The sequence below is a fragment of the Pseudochaenichthys georgianus genome, chromosome 16 (genome assembly GCF_902827115.2).
Source record: "Pseudochaenichthys georgianus chromosome 16, fPseGeo1.2, whole genome shotgun sequence".
Lineage (NCBI taxonomy): Eukaryota > Metazoa > Chordata > Actinopteri > Perciformes > Channichthyidae > Pseudochaenichthys > Pseudochaenichthys georgianus.
In genome coordinates this window covers 18,495,646-18,512,686 of record NC_047518.2, presented here as the reverse complement: position 1 = coordinate 18,512,686, position 17,041 = coordinate 18,495,646, and the positions used below count along the sequence as shown (strand labels likewise).

At 38.8% G+C, this 17,041-nt stretch overlaps 1 protein-coding gene across 1 annotated transcript in view; it reads right to left on the bottom strand.

The window, feature by feature from the left end:
- LOC117460478 (exostosin-1a-like) overlaps positions 1 to 17,041 on the bottom strand; it is a 41,378-nt gene that overhangs the window by 3,072 nt on the left and 21,265 nt on the right. The window contains exons 2-10 of the mRNA XM_034101906.2: positions 10,966 to 11,059; positions 7,449 to 7,556; positions 6,962 to 7,081; positions 5,103 to 5,235; positions 3,689 to 3,807; positions 2,579 to 2,674; positions 1,402 to 1,491; positions 579 to 739; positions 306 to 477 (exon numbers count right to left, since the gene is read on the bottom strand). Of these exons, the coding sequence (XP_033957797.1) occupies positions 306 to 477; positions 579 to 739; positions 1,402 to 1,491; positions 2,579 to 2,674; positions 3,689 to 3,807; positions 5,103 to 5,235; positions 6,962 to 7,081; positions 7,449 to 7,556; positions 10,966 to 11,059 (1,093 nt within the window). The remainder of the gene's footprint in view (positions 1 to 305; positions 478 to 578; positions 740 to 1,401; positions 1,492 to 2,578; positions 2,675 to 3,688; positions 3,808 to 5,102; positions 5,236 to 6,961; positions 7,082 to 7,448; positions 7,557 to 10,965; positions 11,060 to 17,041) is intronic.

Genomic DNA, 17,041 nt, shown 5'->3' with positions numbered 1-17,041 from the left:
ATTAACACTTTAGGGTTTAAGTGGTGCAATGTCAAAAGCCATTAGCCTTTGAAGTACTGAGGAAAAGCAAGGGTCTCTGAGAAAAACGTTTCTGGATATTGCTAAAAGAGTTTTCTCCTAAGAGAATATAATTCCTGCATTTTTTCCAAGTATAGGTGTTATATTACCAATGTATTTTCTATCTGTTAGCAGTTTCCAGATCAATTCAACAGTGTACTTCCAGTCATTTCCCCCCAAGTGCCTGTTCTACCTTCAGTCTTACTATGAAAGTGTTACATTTTTCCAAGATAAATATTCTGCCTCACCTGTCCCATCATGGTCTCCTTGTATTGTTTCTTCTGGGTGACCTTGATGGGTGGTAGCTTAGACACAGAGGACACCAAAAAATTCATCAGAATGTCCTCGCAGTTTGACATCTGGTCAACCATGTTCCTCAGACTGGCTGGAAGGTAGGTGGTGTACAGATAGTGGTAGTATCTAAGGGAGAACATAAGAGAGTGGCATTGAGTTAGTACTGAACTAAATGTAACTGATACAGACTATAATACAATACAGAAGCAGAGGAGGTGTGTCAGTACTTGTGATAGATGGCAGCCCCGGTCAGCACCATGGAGTAGTCGTTGGTCCATTTGGAGGTGTAGCCCCACCGCTCCTTGTTGCCGTCCCAGAAGTGGCTGCGGGCCGGGTAGCCGACGATGCGGTCCGGGAAACTCTGCCACACCGTGAAGGCAAAGTCCACCTGGAGCCAGACAGAAGAGGGAGGGAAGACATGAGGCCAGGAAACTACATCCATAGTACTATAGTATACTATAGAGTGGTGCAGGAATGAGTGCTAAACACAGGAATGAGTTGGCATTTTACCATTTCTGGGTTCCTCGTCCTTCAAGTAAACGTTTTTTTGATTGAGTTTCTGTTAGAGGCCTGAAATATTCTCACGTTTTGTTCTACAACATATTCTATGTCAGCAAATACCCCACTAGTGAACAAGTGGCTTAATGAGAAGACTAAACGTCATCAAGAAAAACACAGCCTGCCTTTATCTTAGCTGTGTTGACATGAAGTCTTGTGACTGTGAGGACGTTTGTTTATAGCCTAACATTAGCTCTTAACTTTTGTAAATTGTATTTGCGCTTCCCTTAATTAAAAAGTGATGTTAATATGTGGAGATTATCCTGCTGAACAAAACATGTAAGGATCATATACTTGTTTGCATCAGATCTTATTTCCTTCAATAAGGACAAACTCCATTGCTTTTTGTGGAGGGAGCCCTTGAGATGCCAAATTGGGGAGCAGCCTACAAAAACACATGATCCCCGCACCACTTCATTGGTAAAAATGACGTCTGCAGCATGTGATTTTGATTTGAAATGATTGAAAATGTAAATGTCCTGGTGATCTGACCTCTGTGGTGGAGAGCACCGTGTCCTCATCCAGACTGAGCACAGCATCAGTGGGTATGGTGTCATAGGGCAGAAAACGGCTGCTAATCACCTGGTATGATACGTAAAAACACAGAAAAACAATGTAAGTGGTTGCCTAAAGATAATAAAGAGCTTTACCGTGCAGCTCAACAACAACAGTCATGTTATAAACAGGGCCTGACATGGAGCTCTACCAGTCTCTTAATGTCTGGTTGTGCTACAGAGCTGTTTCATCTTGCTGCGTGAACAGCAGATTCAAAAATACATGCTGACAAAAGACCAATGACCGCAGAAATACAGCATTTTCAGACACAAATCTCGTCCAGCAGCTCCTGCTTTCTGACATGTGTCTAGAGAGGAATAACTCTGTAACAACTGCTTACAAAGTTCTTTCCGATTAATGAAATATGTGCACATTGATGATATGTTTCAAAATATATTGAAAGGTTTTTATCCCTGACAGCAACATCCTTGTTAGCCATATCACTATTCAACCTTTAGGTGAAATGAGAAAGACTTGATGAGAAATCTTGTTAGCTTCAATGTAAGCAAATCAGGTTTGCAATCCCTGTCAAGCCTCTATACACAGCCTGTCAGTCACAGTCCATACATATGAAATATCCTGTTTTAAAATATCATGCACTGTATGAGAATGTTGATTTTAGAACTGCTGAAAATGCACATATTTTTGTCTATTGTTTTTCAGTTCTACATTGTCTAGCTTATTATGTTTGAGACCTCATTGGCAAATGGTCCTTTAATATGCAAGTCAGTCAATCTAAAGTAGTATTAGCTAACGGACACATTTGTTTGCCACCTTTCTCCGTATTAAGGCATGAAGGGTGTGGGTTTAAATAAAGAAATCACATCAACTATTTCTAAATGCAAGCCAAGAAAAATCAAATTGGTATGAATAGTAATTAAAAAGCTATATTGTACTCCAACAGAAATTGGTTGGACATGACAGATTGATGCCCTTATTCCAATTCTAAAAAGGAAAAGTCCTGTTTTTTTCAGAATTTAAGCAGCAGGGTACATCACACAGTTTCACATTGTAACACTTGGTAAAACTTTTAGGAGCCTGCAGTTATCTTGAATTAAAACGAAACTGAAAGCTTCTAGTGCTGAATGTGAAATGGCTGCCTAGGTTTTTTTACCTTGCTTTCGCCTTCTATAACGATGACAGGGATTGAGGTGACAGGCCAGCGGTGCTTGGCAGGAAGAGGCTTGTCACAGTTCCACAAAACGATCACCTGCACCAAGGGGAAATACAAGTTAGCCATCACCCAGAACACAACGTCTGCACACCCATGTAAGAACACCTAATTAGAAATATGTTCAAAGAGCAGACTATAAATGTTTGATAATACATGTCTGGCTTTATGTACAGAACAATGTGTGTATTAAAAAGCTCTATTTCTATTAACTCCCTTTTTATGTGGAAGACCAGCGTTTGTTTATTCTACTGCAGATCTATTTTCAGAACTGTCACACTAGCTACAGTTATAAGGCAGTGACAAACTGTATTACTGTAGATGTAAAAATGTGACACTTTTATGCTAGCTTTGCAGTTTTCAATACAAAAAAAACCTGAATCCATATTTTTGATGAGTTTAGAAAATGCCAGTTACGTACAGAATATACTGTACACATGAAAGCCATTGCTCCATAACATTAAAGAGACCTAGCAGTTCAAATGATTACAACCATGTGTGTAAATTCACTGATCGTTTAAAGTTGTGTTCTATATAGATTTGATGTTTGACAGCTGTGCATAATCATGGTTTTTGAAAGCTTTTTTGGCTCAATTATAGTCTCTTCTCACATCTAATGCTGCACGATTTATCATGTTACATATTAACATGGACTGGTGCAATATCCAAATCACCGTAAGCACAATATTTAGAAAAAGAGGCAAAATATGTAAAATATCATGTTTTAAGTATTGTGGGGCTACAGTCAAGTCCTGGCCTACAAATGGTCTTCTACGTACAAAAAAGGCATTGTTTGGTAGAGATTCTCTTAACAAAATTAAACCATGATCTTTTCAATATATTTTTGGATTGATAATGTGACCAAGGTTTAAAAAAAATCATAATTCCCTCTGACATTGAGTCATATAACAAATTCAATTTTACTCAAAATAATCCAGATTCCAGTTATTTTTCCCAAACTGTGGAGCCCTACTCAAATCCTATAGATTTGGCCAATGTAATCCCAACTGGGGGGGATGAGTAATGTATTGTTTTGTGTTGGGTTTAGCTTACCTGAGCACAGTACTGGGATTTGGACACAGACAGGAGCAGCTTCATCACTGGCTGGGACTGGGAGACCAGTGGACTCACCACGTGAACGATCGCTGTAAACTTGGTGTATGGTTTAACACCTGAAAACAGCCAGGAAACACCAAAAGCAAGAAAATAAATCATTCTTACTGGCATCAGAATAATTGTGTAAATTGCTTAGTAGTATCACTCGGAACTGCACTAAGCTTAAAGTGCCCCTATCATGCAATTTTTAGGCAATAGCATATGTCTCAGATATATAAAAATATATATAAAAACATGTCTATGAAGTGTTTTGCTCAAAATACCAAACAGATCACCGGTTCCATCCATGCCTCATATCCCTCTATTTAACTTCCTGATTCAAAAGTGCTAATTTTGGGTATAAAGCTTTAAAAAAAAAAAATTGATACAAAATAAAAAAGGAGGGGGCTGAGTTCATGCGGGACCCGGCAGAGCTGTCTAAGCTAAATACTGCGGTGATGAAACGCCATATCATGGATTATCAAGGATTATTTCTGAAACAGTATGGAGCTCAAAGGCTTTCTCTCTTGCCGGTTATACCACAAGGTGAGTTCTTTTTTATTTCCTGCTTCTTCACACATGCTCTGTGCAGTACAGGCTAGCTCTGAGTGTTAGCGATGCTAATGTAAACACCGACCATATTACGTCCAAAACAGTCGGGCATTGTTTCTGATAGCAACGTTTCTGATAGGGCCGTGGGTGTAAAGCCAGCCTACATTTCCGATATTACGTCATATCGGACGCACATCTGGATCAGCTCCGTTTTTAGAGATTTGGTACGGAGGGAAAGAGAGAGGGTTTTATTTTCTGACACCGGGGCCACATATATATGTATAAAAGACATCAAAAAGTGCATTTTGCATGATAGGTCCCCTTTAGCTATGGTTTTATTTTCTATGAGTAAGCTGCTGTAGCTTTATAATATCAACACTTCTAAACCCTAAGTGCACAAACAAGTTTTGTGTTATCTCTTTGACAGCTTTGAGGGTCTCAAGTTTATGCATGTTTACTTCAATCTGTGTTTAATTGGCACACAGTGCAGCTGAAGAGGTCTAATTAGGCTTGTAAAGGAAAAGGTGCCAGTTATCCAAATCCCAACATCAGCACCGAGCACCATATCTGGCCAATTAACTAAGCACAAATACAACATGGCAGGTCTAATTGGTGAGCCTCTCTGACAAATCGTGAATAAATAAAGATATACTGCTTCACTTGTGACAATGTCACTGATTCGCATGTTATTTTTTACGAGTACCCAACAGCTGCCATGCAGCAGCTGTTCCTGTGTTTTGCCGTAAATTAAAATCAATCTATCAAACCTCAGGGAACCTGAGTGATGGTTGTTTTCTGCATAGACGGCTAATTAACTGACCCAGCTTGGCGTAGTAGAAGGGGAAGTCTCCCAGGTACGTGGAGTACTGAGGAAGGGTGAAAAGTCCTCCAGGCAGACTGTTCCACATGAGGTTACTCCTTGATGTGTGCAGCATTACCCGGTCCTGGATGATCTGGATTGAAAGGAAGAGTGAAATGGATCCAAATTTAAGTTTTGTGTACATTAAGAAGGATTGCTATTGGTAAATATCAATCAAATCAAAATTATTCTTGTTGTGTGAGAAATTGGATATCACAGTCATTTGTACAACAACTGTAACAGAAGTAAGACATCAACATTAAATTAACTATGTTTAAAGGTCTCCCATGTGTATTCGTTTTAAATCAAACCTTAATAATGTCAGTCTTATGTTGTTTAGAATCTGAGGTCTGACACATATCCTGTGGTAAACTAACAACAAAAACAAGTCAGTTCAAATCAACCAAAATCCCGCAAACTGAAAATGACTTGTTTTCATTATGCCGTCATGTCTTTTAAAAGACAAAATATAAATTAAAGAATATAATTACACAGTAACATCAATTCAGTATTTAAAAGGAGTTTGGCATAAGCTGTTCCATAATCTTATAACAGAATTTGCAAGTTCATGTGTTTGTTTGGCCCGTATCACATGCAATGTGTCTGCAGGCTTTACAGGCCCACAGCATTTTCCCACTCCACTTACAAAGAGAGAGAAGACACCTTAATAAAATATTAAGCATTCTGAGGAGCTATTGGTAAGATACAGAGGAAAGTGCACCCTGTAGGATAGTGTGAAATAAACAGAGTATTAATGTTCACCTTGTTTACAGTCAAATATCTAGAAATCCCCACTAATTGGTTAAACCTGAAGCCAAAACACTGCCATGTTACCAGCCTCGTACTATGGCATGTGTTGGAACGAGGTTAAGATACTGAGTGTAAACAGATCGAAGATCAGCTTCTTGGGGGTGAAACTGTACCCTGCTGACAGAGAAATATCCAGCCCTGCCTTGGAGTGGCCTGACTTCTTCCTCCTGGGACGAGGCCCTGTAACACTAGCTGAGGACAGCAGCTACTGGTGTCAACTGCAGGCAGGCAGCAGTGCTTTTCCTTTTTGTTCAAATAGTGATTCAAAAATACTTTCAATAAAATAATCTTAAGATACAAGGCAAATCCTGAAACATGCATATTTTCTTCATTCTGTTCGACTACCAGTTATAATTGAGAAGTCAACTGCTGATAGTGGCAATGGTGAATTTGAAGTATGACTACAGTGAGAAATCCTGCCTTACACAATCGGTTTCTCTGCTTTGCTCCCTTATCCTTTTTCTCCCCTCCGTGCTCTCATCTTTGCTTGTTTGTAATTCTAGCCCAAGAGCTGTAAGATAGCCTGCTACTCACTAGAAAGAATAAAGATAAATGGAGTCTGACAGGAACAAAACTACTGACATGATTGATAGCAAAGGCTGCATGAAAACATGACCGCAGTATTTAACTATATACATCATCCCTCTTGGTTTTCAATCAGTTTGGGTATTACTGTTTGTCTGCAACTACACAGTCTGTGATTGTAAGATGTCAGTACAAAGTCAGTCAGCGGGATAAACAGCGTTGAAAACATTGCAATTCAAGCTGAAAAAAAGCAGAATTACAGTTATTACATTTGTAATGTCTGGATTCAAAAACAACAGGTAAAAAAAAAGTGCAAAATACTGACACACAAATGAGTATCATTATAAACAAGCAGGCACGTTGTGGGTATTAGCCTCTTTTCAGTCGGTTTATAATAAGAAAATAATGTACAGCAATTCATATTCAATTTAAATTAGATATATATATATATATATATATATATATAAATAAACATGGGTCGGTACCTCCAGTGTGGTCAGTACTATTTTCTCCACAGAGTTGAAATACGCCTCCCATAAGAACTGGGTCTGGTGTCTAAGGGACAAGATCTTATCCTGGTGGATGGAGCGCACTGTAGAGGGGATCTGGGAATATAAGAAATCAATGTTAGCATATCTAAATCAGAGAAGAAGTCTAGCCTTGTTGAATTACAATGATTCTTGTCATTTCCCCCACAAAATGCATTGACTGCAGAACAAGTACCAGATCTGCCTCAATGACTGCCTCCGCCGTCAGGTACAATACATCTGTCTCACAGCTTGCAGTAGTTTAAGGAGGCAGCTGTCTGTATGAATAAGCTTTTGTATTCACGAACATTGTTATCCTCAAGAAAAAAAGGATGCGTTGTGAATGATTCAGTAGAGCAGCACACATATTCTTCTTTCTGTTGCTTAGTTCTAGCAGTGTGGACTAAATCCTCAAAGTTTCAACTGTAGTAGCAGCTGAACCTACCTGTAATAGCAGCCTTTCATCCCCAATCACAGCTGCCGTATTCCAGTCGATAATTTCTGAGAACGGCAGCTCCCAGCCGTTACTTAACATAACTGGCACGCATGCTGCCTGCAAGAGTAACAACACGCAAACAATAGACTGTTTATTCATTGTCACATGGTAAACATGCAAACGTACATCAACAAGAAATGATTAATGAATAAATAAATGTATTAAATCAAGGGTGTAGAGACATTGCATAATGTAAGTAGGGTACTCTAATATGTAATGTCACCATTGTTGGTCCCATCGGAGGCTTTGATTGGTTCTCCTGCTGGGGAAGACACCAGTCTCAGGAGCCACAGAAGACTAAAAGGACTCCCCAAACCAAAGGTTGAGATGGGGGCTTTAGATGGCTCTAACCAGGTTGCCATTCATTTATGCATTTTGATTGCCCAATTGTACCCAGTCATTTTATATCCCACTGTATCGATTCATTTAATTGGCAGGTTGTATCCAGTAATTTCAATGTGAGGTCTATTTAGTTATTTGATTGATGATTTTCCCTTTGTCATTTGATTGGCCCTTTAAGTCAAGTCATTTGAGTGACAAGGCTAATTGAGTAACTTGATTGGCCAGTGATATCGAGCCATTTGTTGGCACGTCAAATTGAGTCATTTGATTGGCCTGTTGTTGCAAGTAATGCACTCTGCAGAGCACACACAATGAAACTCTGCATTTAACTTATCCGAGATCAATGCACGCTTTGAGGTGCTGATGAATGACAGGACGATTGATACCATGGAGGTGAATGATGCTAGAAAACAGCTCTTGTCCCATGTGACGTTACTCTTCAAATATTTATATTCAACGGAACAACCTGACAATGCTTGTGGTATAGTTTGTATTTCTAAAGGCAATATTACAAAGACAGACTGGATAGAGAGGATCAAACTGAACTAAATATTAGCAATTGGCTTATGCTGCACAAACCCATGTCATCAGTGTGCAGGGTCTATTTCCCAAGCAATAAAACCGGCAATTGAACAAATAGAGGAAACATATCTTCCAACACATTGATGAGTATACCTTGATGACTAACTCTCAAAGTGAATAGGCAGTGCAGCTTCATAAAAACAATCATTATGTTCAGTGGAAAGGAAGAACAAAATATACTAGAGATTAAGCGCTTTGAGCAGCAGGAAAAGCGCTATATAAATCAAATGTATTATTATTATTAATAATCCCTACCCTAGTGTATGAGAGATTTATGAAACTGCATTGTGTATATCCATGTTTGTGAAATGAATCAACCATTTTCCGTGCGTGTGTGCAAACGCATGTGCGTGTTTGTGCTGGAAGTTAAAGTCTGTGATTGTTGAGTTGAAAAGTACAGCATCCAGACGGCAGTGACCGGCCCTGTAATCTGTTAAGAGGGGTACCATTCCCTGATTGGCCTCGGTCACTACACATGCTCACGCACGTCCAAGCTCAAACGCTCTTGCATCAGCGTGCTGCGGCAGTGCTCGTCTAATCTCCTCGGTGTCATTAGCAAAGGCAGCAATCTGCTCAAATGTGCCATGCTTTCCCTACCTATCTGCTCTCACTAATGAACTAGACTCCTGCGGCTCAATCCTCTCCCCAACTCATCACATTACACACAAACATTCATTAATAAAACTCACTGCCATGAACTTCCTACATGTTGCAAACACGTGCATAACAGAGTTCATCAATGTGACTCTGTGCCTCTCATGGCACCTGCATTGCACAACCTCCTCCTGCCAGATTGCACTCTTCATTATCTGCCAAATCAGTTCCTCTCTTCTGGCCTGTTTGAATACTCAGATGAGCCAAGGTAACTAATACAGCAGCGTCTGCCTGTTTTCCTTAGCTCCTGCATAAGGCTGTGAATAAACCGATACCTCCAGGTAGGGCTGCTCGATTATGGCAAAAATCATAATCTCGATTATTTGGGTCAATAATTGTAATTGCGATTATTAAATGCGATAATTCATTGACTTTGAAAACATCCATTTATTTGAGGTTTTTTTTTAAGAGTATGTTTTTAACAGTTGATTACCCTGAACTTTAAGTATAATTCAACTAAAAAAAATAAAAAAATTATAAAAAAAGAAGAAGTAATTTTATAATAATAATAAAAAAATTCTCGTTTTATTTCGATTAAGTTGTTTTCGTAATTGACTTAAAAAGGGCCAAAATTGTAATCGCGATTAAAATACGATTAATTGAGCAGCCCTACCTCCAGGCCATGAGGCAGCTCTACTGCTGTTGGACTTCCACTTTCTGTCCACCTGGTCTTCAGTCTGCTCTCTGACATCGCCTAACTCCTGGTTTCCGAGTGGTGCAATTATCCGCCCTTTCCAGTCAATAAAGAGTTGCTGCCCAAATTCTATAGTGAGCTCAGAAGTCATCATTCTATTCTACTTTCTCAAAAAACAACCCTTGCTTACCTAACTATTCCACAACTGTTTTTCCCAGGAGTCGTGCTTACATTAGCTGACAAAAAAATAACCCACAAGCAGGAAAATATCACCAAGAATGTGGTTGCTTTTCATTAATTATGAGAATAATATTGACTTATTTACCACTGTGTCATGTTACATGTTACTGGAGAAGCAAAAACAGCTCAAATGTTGAATCTAATTGAACACATTGACTTCCCTGCTACGCTATGTATTTACCAAAAACAAAGCAAATGGTAATTCAATAAGCACTATTCTCACAAGAAGGAACTATAGCAAAGAACAACTGAATACAAATGAAACTTTTGTACTGAATGAGCCCTCTCTAAGTATAGCTGAGTCCCAAAAGAAGCTTGGACATCTCTTAAGTGAGTAGGCAGAGTGTGAGAATGAGGCAGTAAGTGGGAATTGCCATAGGGAATTCAAGACACTTGGGGAAGTCTGTACCAAAATAAGAAGAGGAATATAAGTGCAAAGTTAGAGAAAGAGTAGGATGACTTAAAGAGTTGGGTGAAGACGCTCAAATAAATGGAAAGTGAAATATGTCAGGGTTAGCAGTGAAGACACTGAGTCAGAGGCAGCTGTATCAACACTGGCAGCACATTAGCAACATGTCTAAATGTGGGTTAGAGAGCGAAAGCATCACTTTTTCCATTCTCCCTGGTTAATGGCTCCATTGTTTCGTCACCGCAGATTCAGGACTGACGCCATAGAAGATTTCTATAAACCTGTTAGACTTGTGTTTGGTCATTATGTTCAGCGGCCAACGCAATTTTCAAAATGTACCTTATTGATATGAACTCCTAAGAACACAAGGATCTAAGTGGGGTCCGCCTTTGATTTGGTTTTTAATCTGGTCAAACTTAAACAATTCTAATTACAATTTAGTAGCACTTTCAGTGTTCAAAGAAACATCTGTTCTTTGTGATATTTACTGCTGCAGTATGTGTGCATGTGTTCTGAATCACAGTGATGCATCTACCATAAGTGATGGTGGTTTATTTACAGCTAAAGCCTAGCTATAATGAGCAACATCTGCATGTGTCACTGACCTGCAAAGCCTCTAAGAAGCGAAAAGAACCCAGCCGTCTTCCTCGAGGAACCAGACAGAACGTGGAGTTGTACAGCATCTCTCTGTAGTCATACCTGTAGGGCGATACAAAGGGAAAAACATAAGCAACTAAGAATGTGTATTCATATGTAAAGTATACAAGAGAAGATCACAAAGTAAGTCCCAGAACTGAACATTATACAGTGCATTAGTTTATGTTTTTTAACTCTAAAGCTAACAGCTAAACTGATATCAAAACATAGAAGTCTGAATGTAGGATCACAGCCAATACCAAGGCCAAGCTTCCTGAAACAGTCTCAATGCAGCAGATGGGGAAAGAACAGAGAAGGCAGCTCAATGAAATGCCTAGAAAGCACAAGTTCTTCCAGGAAAAATTCAAAACTTTGATCTTGACTCCTCTCTCTTACCTTCTCCACACCCATCCTTAATTCCCCTGCCCTCTCACATGCACATCTCAACATCTCTCCCCCATCCAATCTAAGCCTCAGTCAGCACTTGCTGGGATTAAGGAGCTGCATGGAATTCCTTCAGTGTCAATATTATACCTCTGCACGTGCGTTTTATGTGTTGACTGAACGTCGTTTCATTTTTATGGGACTCAAAGTGTGCACATTTGATTCCTCAGGGTATTACAGATTAACAAGCATGCATGCAAATGTGTATTTGCATTTAAAACAACATGCGACCACACTGCATAGGAAAGCAAATACGGATGTAAATGTGAGTGAAGAATGGGGCTACTTTTCTATATTGTATTGATTTATAATGCCTTTGGCTGTGTCTCCAAGTGCACTGTTGCTAGTCTGGCGCTACACAGAGATATAGCTGAACCCCCCCTTAAAACCTTATGTTTGATTTGAATGGAGAGAGTTCCTTAAAATTGTTACCACATTTATTTGGTGTCATTGTTTTGAAAATAAGAGCCAGGCAACATTTTCTAAATCAAACATTGACACACTGCATTTCTTTCACTTGCATTTCGTTGACTTAGAGGTGTAAGCATCAAAATATGTACAATGTAAGCAGAAGGATGTGGTTTAAACCAATCAGAAGCCATTGTGGGCCAAATAAAACACTGGGCCCTTATCCTCCCAGTATGCAGATTGTTCTGGCTTCCAGCTTAATGGACTATTTCCTGACTGATGTTTTTGAGGGAAAACTGAGTTCAAAAGACTCGGCTGACCTTTGAGAGGCTACACAAACTGTTTACTTGTGGAGGTCATGGTTGTGTGACATTTGAAGGACCCCCTGGTGTACAAGCATGGCATAAAGTGCATAAGATGCAATTCTGTCAGCCACTACAATACCCGTTACGCACAAATCTCTTGTTGTTCTACAGTACACTGGGGTCACAAATAAGTGCAAGGGAAAATATCAACTGCAATGTTGAATCGTCTCTGCTGATTATGCAATATCTATCTGGATAATCCCCCTTTAGAGTACACACCATTTACAATTAACAGCCACTACAGTGAGTTTAGAGAAGATTAATAGCCATAAAAAACATAAAAGCTACAGTTAAGCTTGATGCTTGATGTATAGTAATACACTGTAATGTACGCAGAAATCCATTATGCATAAAGCACATGTTGGCAAAGCAGAGAACACTGCAGGCTGTTCATCCATTAGGACAACAATCTGATTCAAAAGTCTGACTCCATCGCCGATATGACAGGCCATCATTAAGCATGACATACAAATAATCCAGCCAGAGGCACATATTAACTGACCTTTTTTTCAGGCCTATAAAAACAAAAGTATAGGTCCATAGCAGGGCCTGGCTGCGTGTAAATCTCCTATCCATCCATATCCTGTCAGTGCAATCAGTGCAAAAGACCAGATGTTCCTCTCCCTGCATACCTTCATTCTTCCCTACTCTTCCAGATGGCTGCCTGTGGGGAGGAGCAGTCTCACAGTATGCCACCGCATGTCAGCGGAGATGTTAAGGATGAGTGTTCAAAAAATATCTTCTACATAAACCCTTTTCTGTCCGATTTTAAGCACTATATGCGTTCAACAGATTGATTTGATTGGAGAAAAAAAGTCAGGATAGATGTCATGTCAGTGAGTCATACCTTGCATCTTGCAGCAATTAACTCTACATGATATGACGTAAATCCTGCCTAGTCCCATATTATTGGTTTTACTGACATATAATAAACTAATACCAGAGGATTTGTTTAAATAAGTGTTACCTTTCAGATAAGACACTGATATCATGAGAATAGACAAACCAAACTACAAAAACAATGTATTCTACTGTAGAGCTTCAGCCTGAGAGACTGACAGACCCACTGAGGATTTAACCTCGACCAACTGTTCCATCAGACTGACCACACTGTACTGTTGACATTTCCTGACCGTGCAGTTGCTTTTGGTCAGAAAACCACCATCTTTTAGAAATGCCAGTTATTTTATATGACCACGTTATGTGAACACTGAAAGATGTGTATAGCAGCAAAAAATACCTTTAGAGTCTATGGTGTTCTTTAGGGGGGAAGCAGCTTGTAAGTGAATTTCTAGGGGTTTTAAGATTCCTTCTCTTGTTGATTAGAAACCCTTAATAGGTTTAATAAAGGAAAGACATGACACAAGATGCATTCCAGAGATTAGATCATGCTACTGCTCACAGACTAGTCCTGAACATCTCTATAGAAGCAGGGGAAACTCTCTGATTTACTCTCTACCAATCAGGGGACTACATAGAGTTTCATAGCACTATCAGTGGTAACATATTAAATGAGGAGACACATTATGTACATTTGATGTCTATTAGCACAGTCCATCAGAGGGCTAGGCGCTCAGAGAACTCCAGTTATTTTTTGGCATATCGATACAATGGCTTCGCTAACTTTCATATTTTAAGAGATGGTCAATATAGACATGGAGGTATAGAGATAGATCAATAATGAAAAAGTATTTTCTGGTACATGCCTCAATCTTTTAGTTGGGAGAACGAGAAAGGACAAGACAGCAACACAGTGACCCATCACCTTTTGGTGTATTGCTCTGGGAGATCTTCTGTTTTAATGTAAGGTCATGTATTAATACTGCAGGAAAGAAACACAGCATGAGTCACAGAAAGAGAAAAGGATAACAGGAAGCTAGACGGGTCAAAAAGTAAAAAAGATCAACCAGTCTCCTAGCAACAAGAAATGGATGGTATAAAAAAGAAATGCATGGCTCACTCTGTCAAGTGCCCAAGGAGATTCAGAAGAACAGCCAACGCGTTTGTCTCTCATAATCCATGCAGACCACACACATTTACAACACAACAACTCATAGAAAGGACAGAATTCAAGGAGGCTCTGCTTAATCTGTTACATGACAAGTCACAGTGCTCATGTAGACTCCCCCAAACTGTGTTCTGTGATGGACAACATGCTCATCTATCCTCTCTTAATTCATCCAACTATTACTTTTTCCACCACTTCATTCTATATCGCACATTTCATTTTCATGAATTCTTGAGGTGCATTTCATAGCTGTTCCATAGCATTTTCTCAATTGACAAGCCCAGTTAAGTGCTCGGAATAAAATATGTTGGTATTTTTGCTGCTTAAGCAATACAGTTGTTTAGAGCAACATGGTTTCTTTGCTCCTAATTTTGCAATCCTTGTCCTTTCATCTGCTTTTTGTCATAATTTTGCAACATCATGTCAGGCGACCCAATATGATGCTGCAAAATGACATGCAAAATAAATTAAGAAAACTATTTTGAAATATTAGCTTGGAAGTTCTTGCAATTCAACAAAACTCACATCATAAGAAGTTGGATAAATGAATTGGACATCTAGAAAAAGAAGTAAACGGACAACTTGCCCTCGATTATGGTCAAAAGATTAACCTCTTGGAAAGCTCAGCTGAGGCATAATTCATCTGTACAGGGCAAAAAGGCCACAGAAGGGTCCAAGTAGTTTAAATTAGTTAAATTGTCACCAGGGCCGTTTCTAGCTTTTTGGGGGCCCTATGCAAGATGCTGTTTGGGGGCCCTAGTTTTGACAGTTTTTTTTTGCTGTCAGCCAATGAGTGATTGTGATCGTTGGGCTGATCGTTGGGCTGTCAGCCCATGATTTGGACTTTATTACCACAAAAACCCAAGCCACAGCTTTGCTATCATTGCAGTTTAGTCGTGTTTATATCCTACATTGGATTTGCATATAATGCTTCACCGAACACACAGCGGTGACTGGTCATTAGTGGCACAGCCCCAGAAAGTATTACAAATAATGACTACAAAAAAATGCAAAAAATAAATAAAATATATTTTAAGATCATGGTTAATCATCTGATTCGTCTGTACATTGCTGTTTTAGTCTGTGTTCTTCTAATTAGTGTCTACAGTGTGTGCCTATTGAGCTGTTTAGAGCCATGTGGGACAAAACCCGATCATGCCCCTCCCTCTCACTGTCTAAGTGAACGGTGACTGTAAAAACTACACTGCGCATGCTCAGAGTATTGTCCTATTTAATGTGTGTGGCAAAAGAATAATGACCATAGGGGCATGAGCTGCCATCCCCACCATACGTCATCTCACATAATTCAGAGCTGATTGGCTGTAAGTACGTGTGCCGCGAAAAGTGTGGTGTGTGAAGAGGAGGAGAGAGACGCGTCCTAAAACCAGGAAGTAAGCTGCGCATGGCTTCCCTCCACAAAAAAGCAATGAGATTTCTCCATAGGATTTTAGAAAATAGCTCAAAATAAGATCTGTGGGAAACGTACCTGTTAGATAAATGCACGTTTTGTTCAGCCGGATAATATCCACATGTCTACCCTACTTTTATAATTTTCTAATCATAAATCTATCGATTCGATTTATGATAGACTTTTGAAACTACAAGAAGATAATACAAAAAAGTAATAGAGATGTTTGTCCAGAAGGATAGGCAAATGGACTTCATCTTCAAGTCAAGGTAAGACCACAATTTTATTGAAAATGGGATCTTACTAAGAGAGAACAATTCAATATTTAAATGATAAAATAAAAATGTTTGGATATCCTTTTGTTGAACTGTCTGTTTAAAATTAATCGAAGCATCAGACAAAAAAGCTTTTGAAAATAATATTATATTTTGATTTAGGTCCAAATATAATATTCAGTCAGTGCCAGTGCCTCACCAGCCATGAACCTCACTGCAGAAGCTTATAGAAATACGTTTTTTGTGCCCCACCACTTTTGTACATATAAAAACGCCACTGCGAACACAGGAGGGGGCTTGGCTGCTCATTTTAATTCTCCCCAAATATATTGAGGCTGAACCTGAACTTTGAATTCTCTGCTCCCATCAGTTATCTTGTTAAAATTGTGAATGCAGAATTAGAAATACTATGTAACTGGTTTGCAGTTAATAAATTATCCCTTAATGTGGCCAAAACAAATTACATTATTCAATACAAAGTCTGAGAGTAGAAATGACTGCATTATACGGATTTGCAATACAGAGATAGAAAAAGTTGGTGCATGTACATTTTTAGGACTGCTTGTTGACGAAAAACTAAATAGGAAGCACCATATAAATTATGTACTAAACTGTCAAAAACAACAGGTATTTTGTATCGTACTAAGAACATTCTTGAAGAAAAGATACTCTTTATAACAGTCCATTTCTCCCTTACTACTGCTCCGAAATATGGGGAAACACGTACTCAACAAATCTACAAAAAATAATAACATCCCAAAAAAAAGTATTACGAATAGTCTGTGGTGTTGGTAAATATGAACACACAACTCCCATATTTAAAAAAACTCAATCTATTAAAATGTGTTGAGATAGTACAGCTTAAAACAGTACTGATTATGCACAACATTTTCCATAACAAAATGCCTAATAACATTCAAAAGCAGTTCCAAACCACAGCGTGAACATATGAATGTAAAAAAAGTCACTTGAAAATAAGTGTTCACAATGTTTATATGCAATTATGCATATTTTATTATTATTATTCATTTGCCAAGTACATGTGTACCTATGTATATATGTATATCTAGTATTTTAATTTCCAAAAAAAGATAGTTGAAACTGCTATTGACATGTGCTGAAAATGACCCTATATCT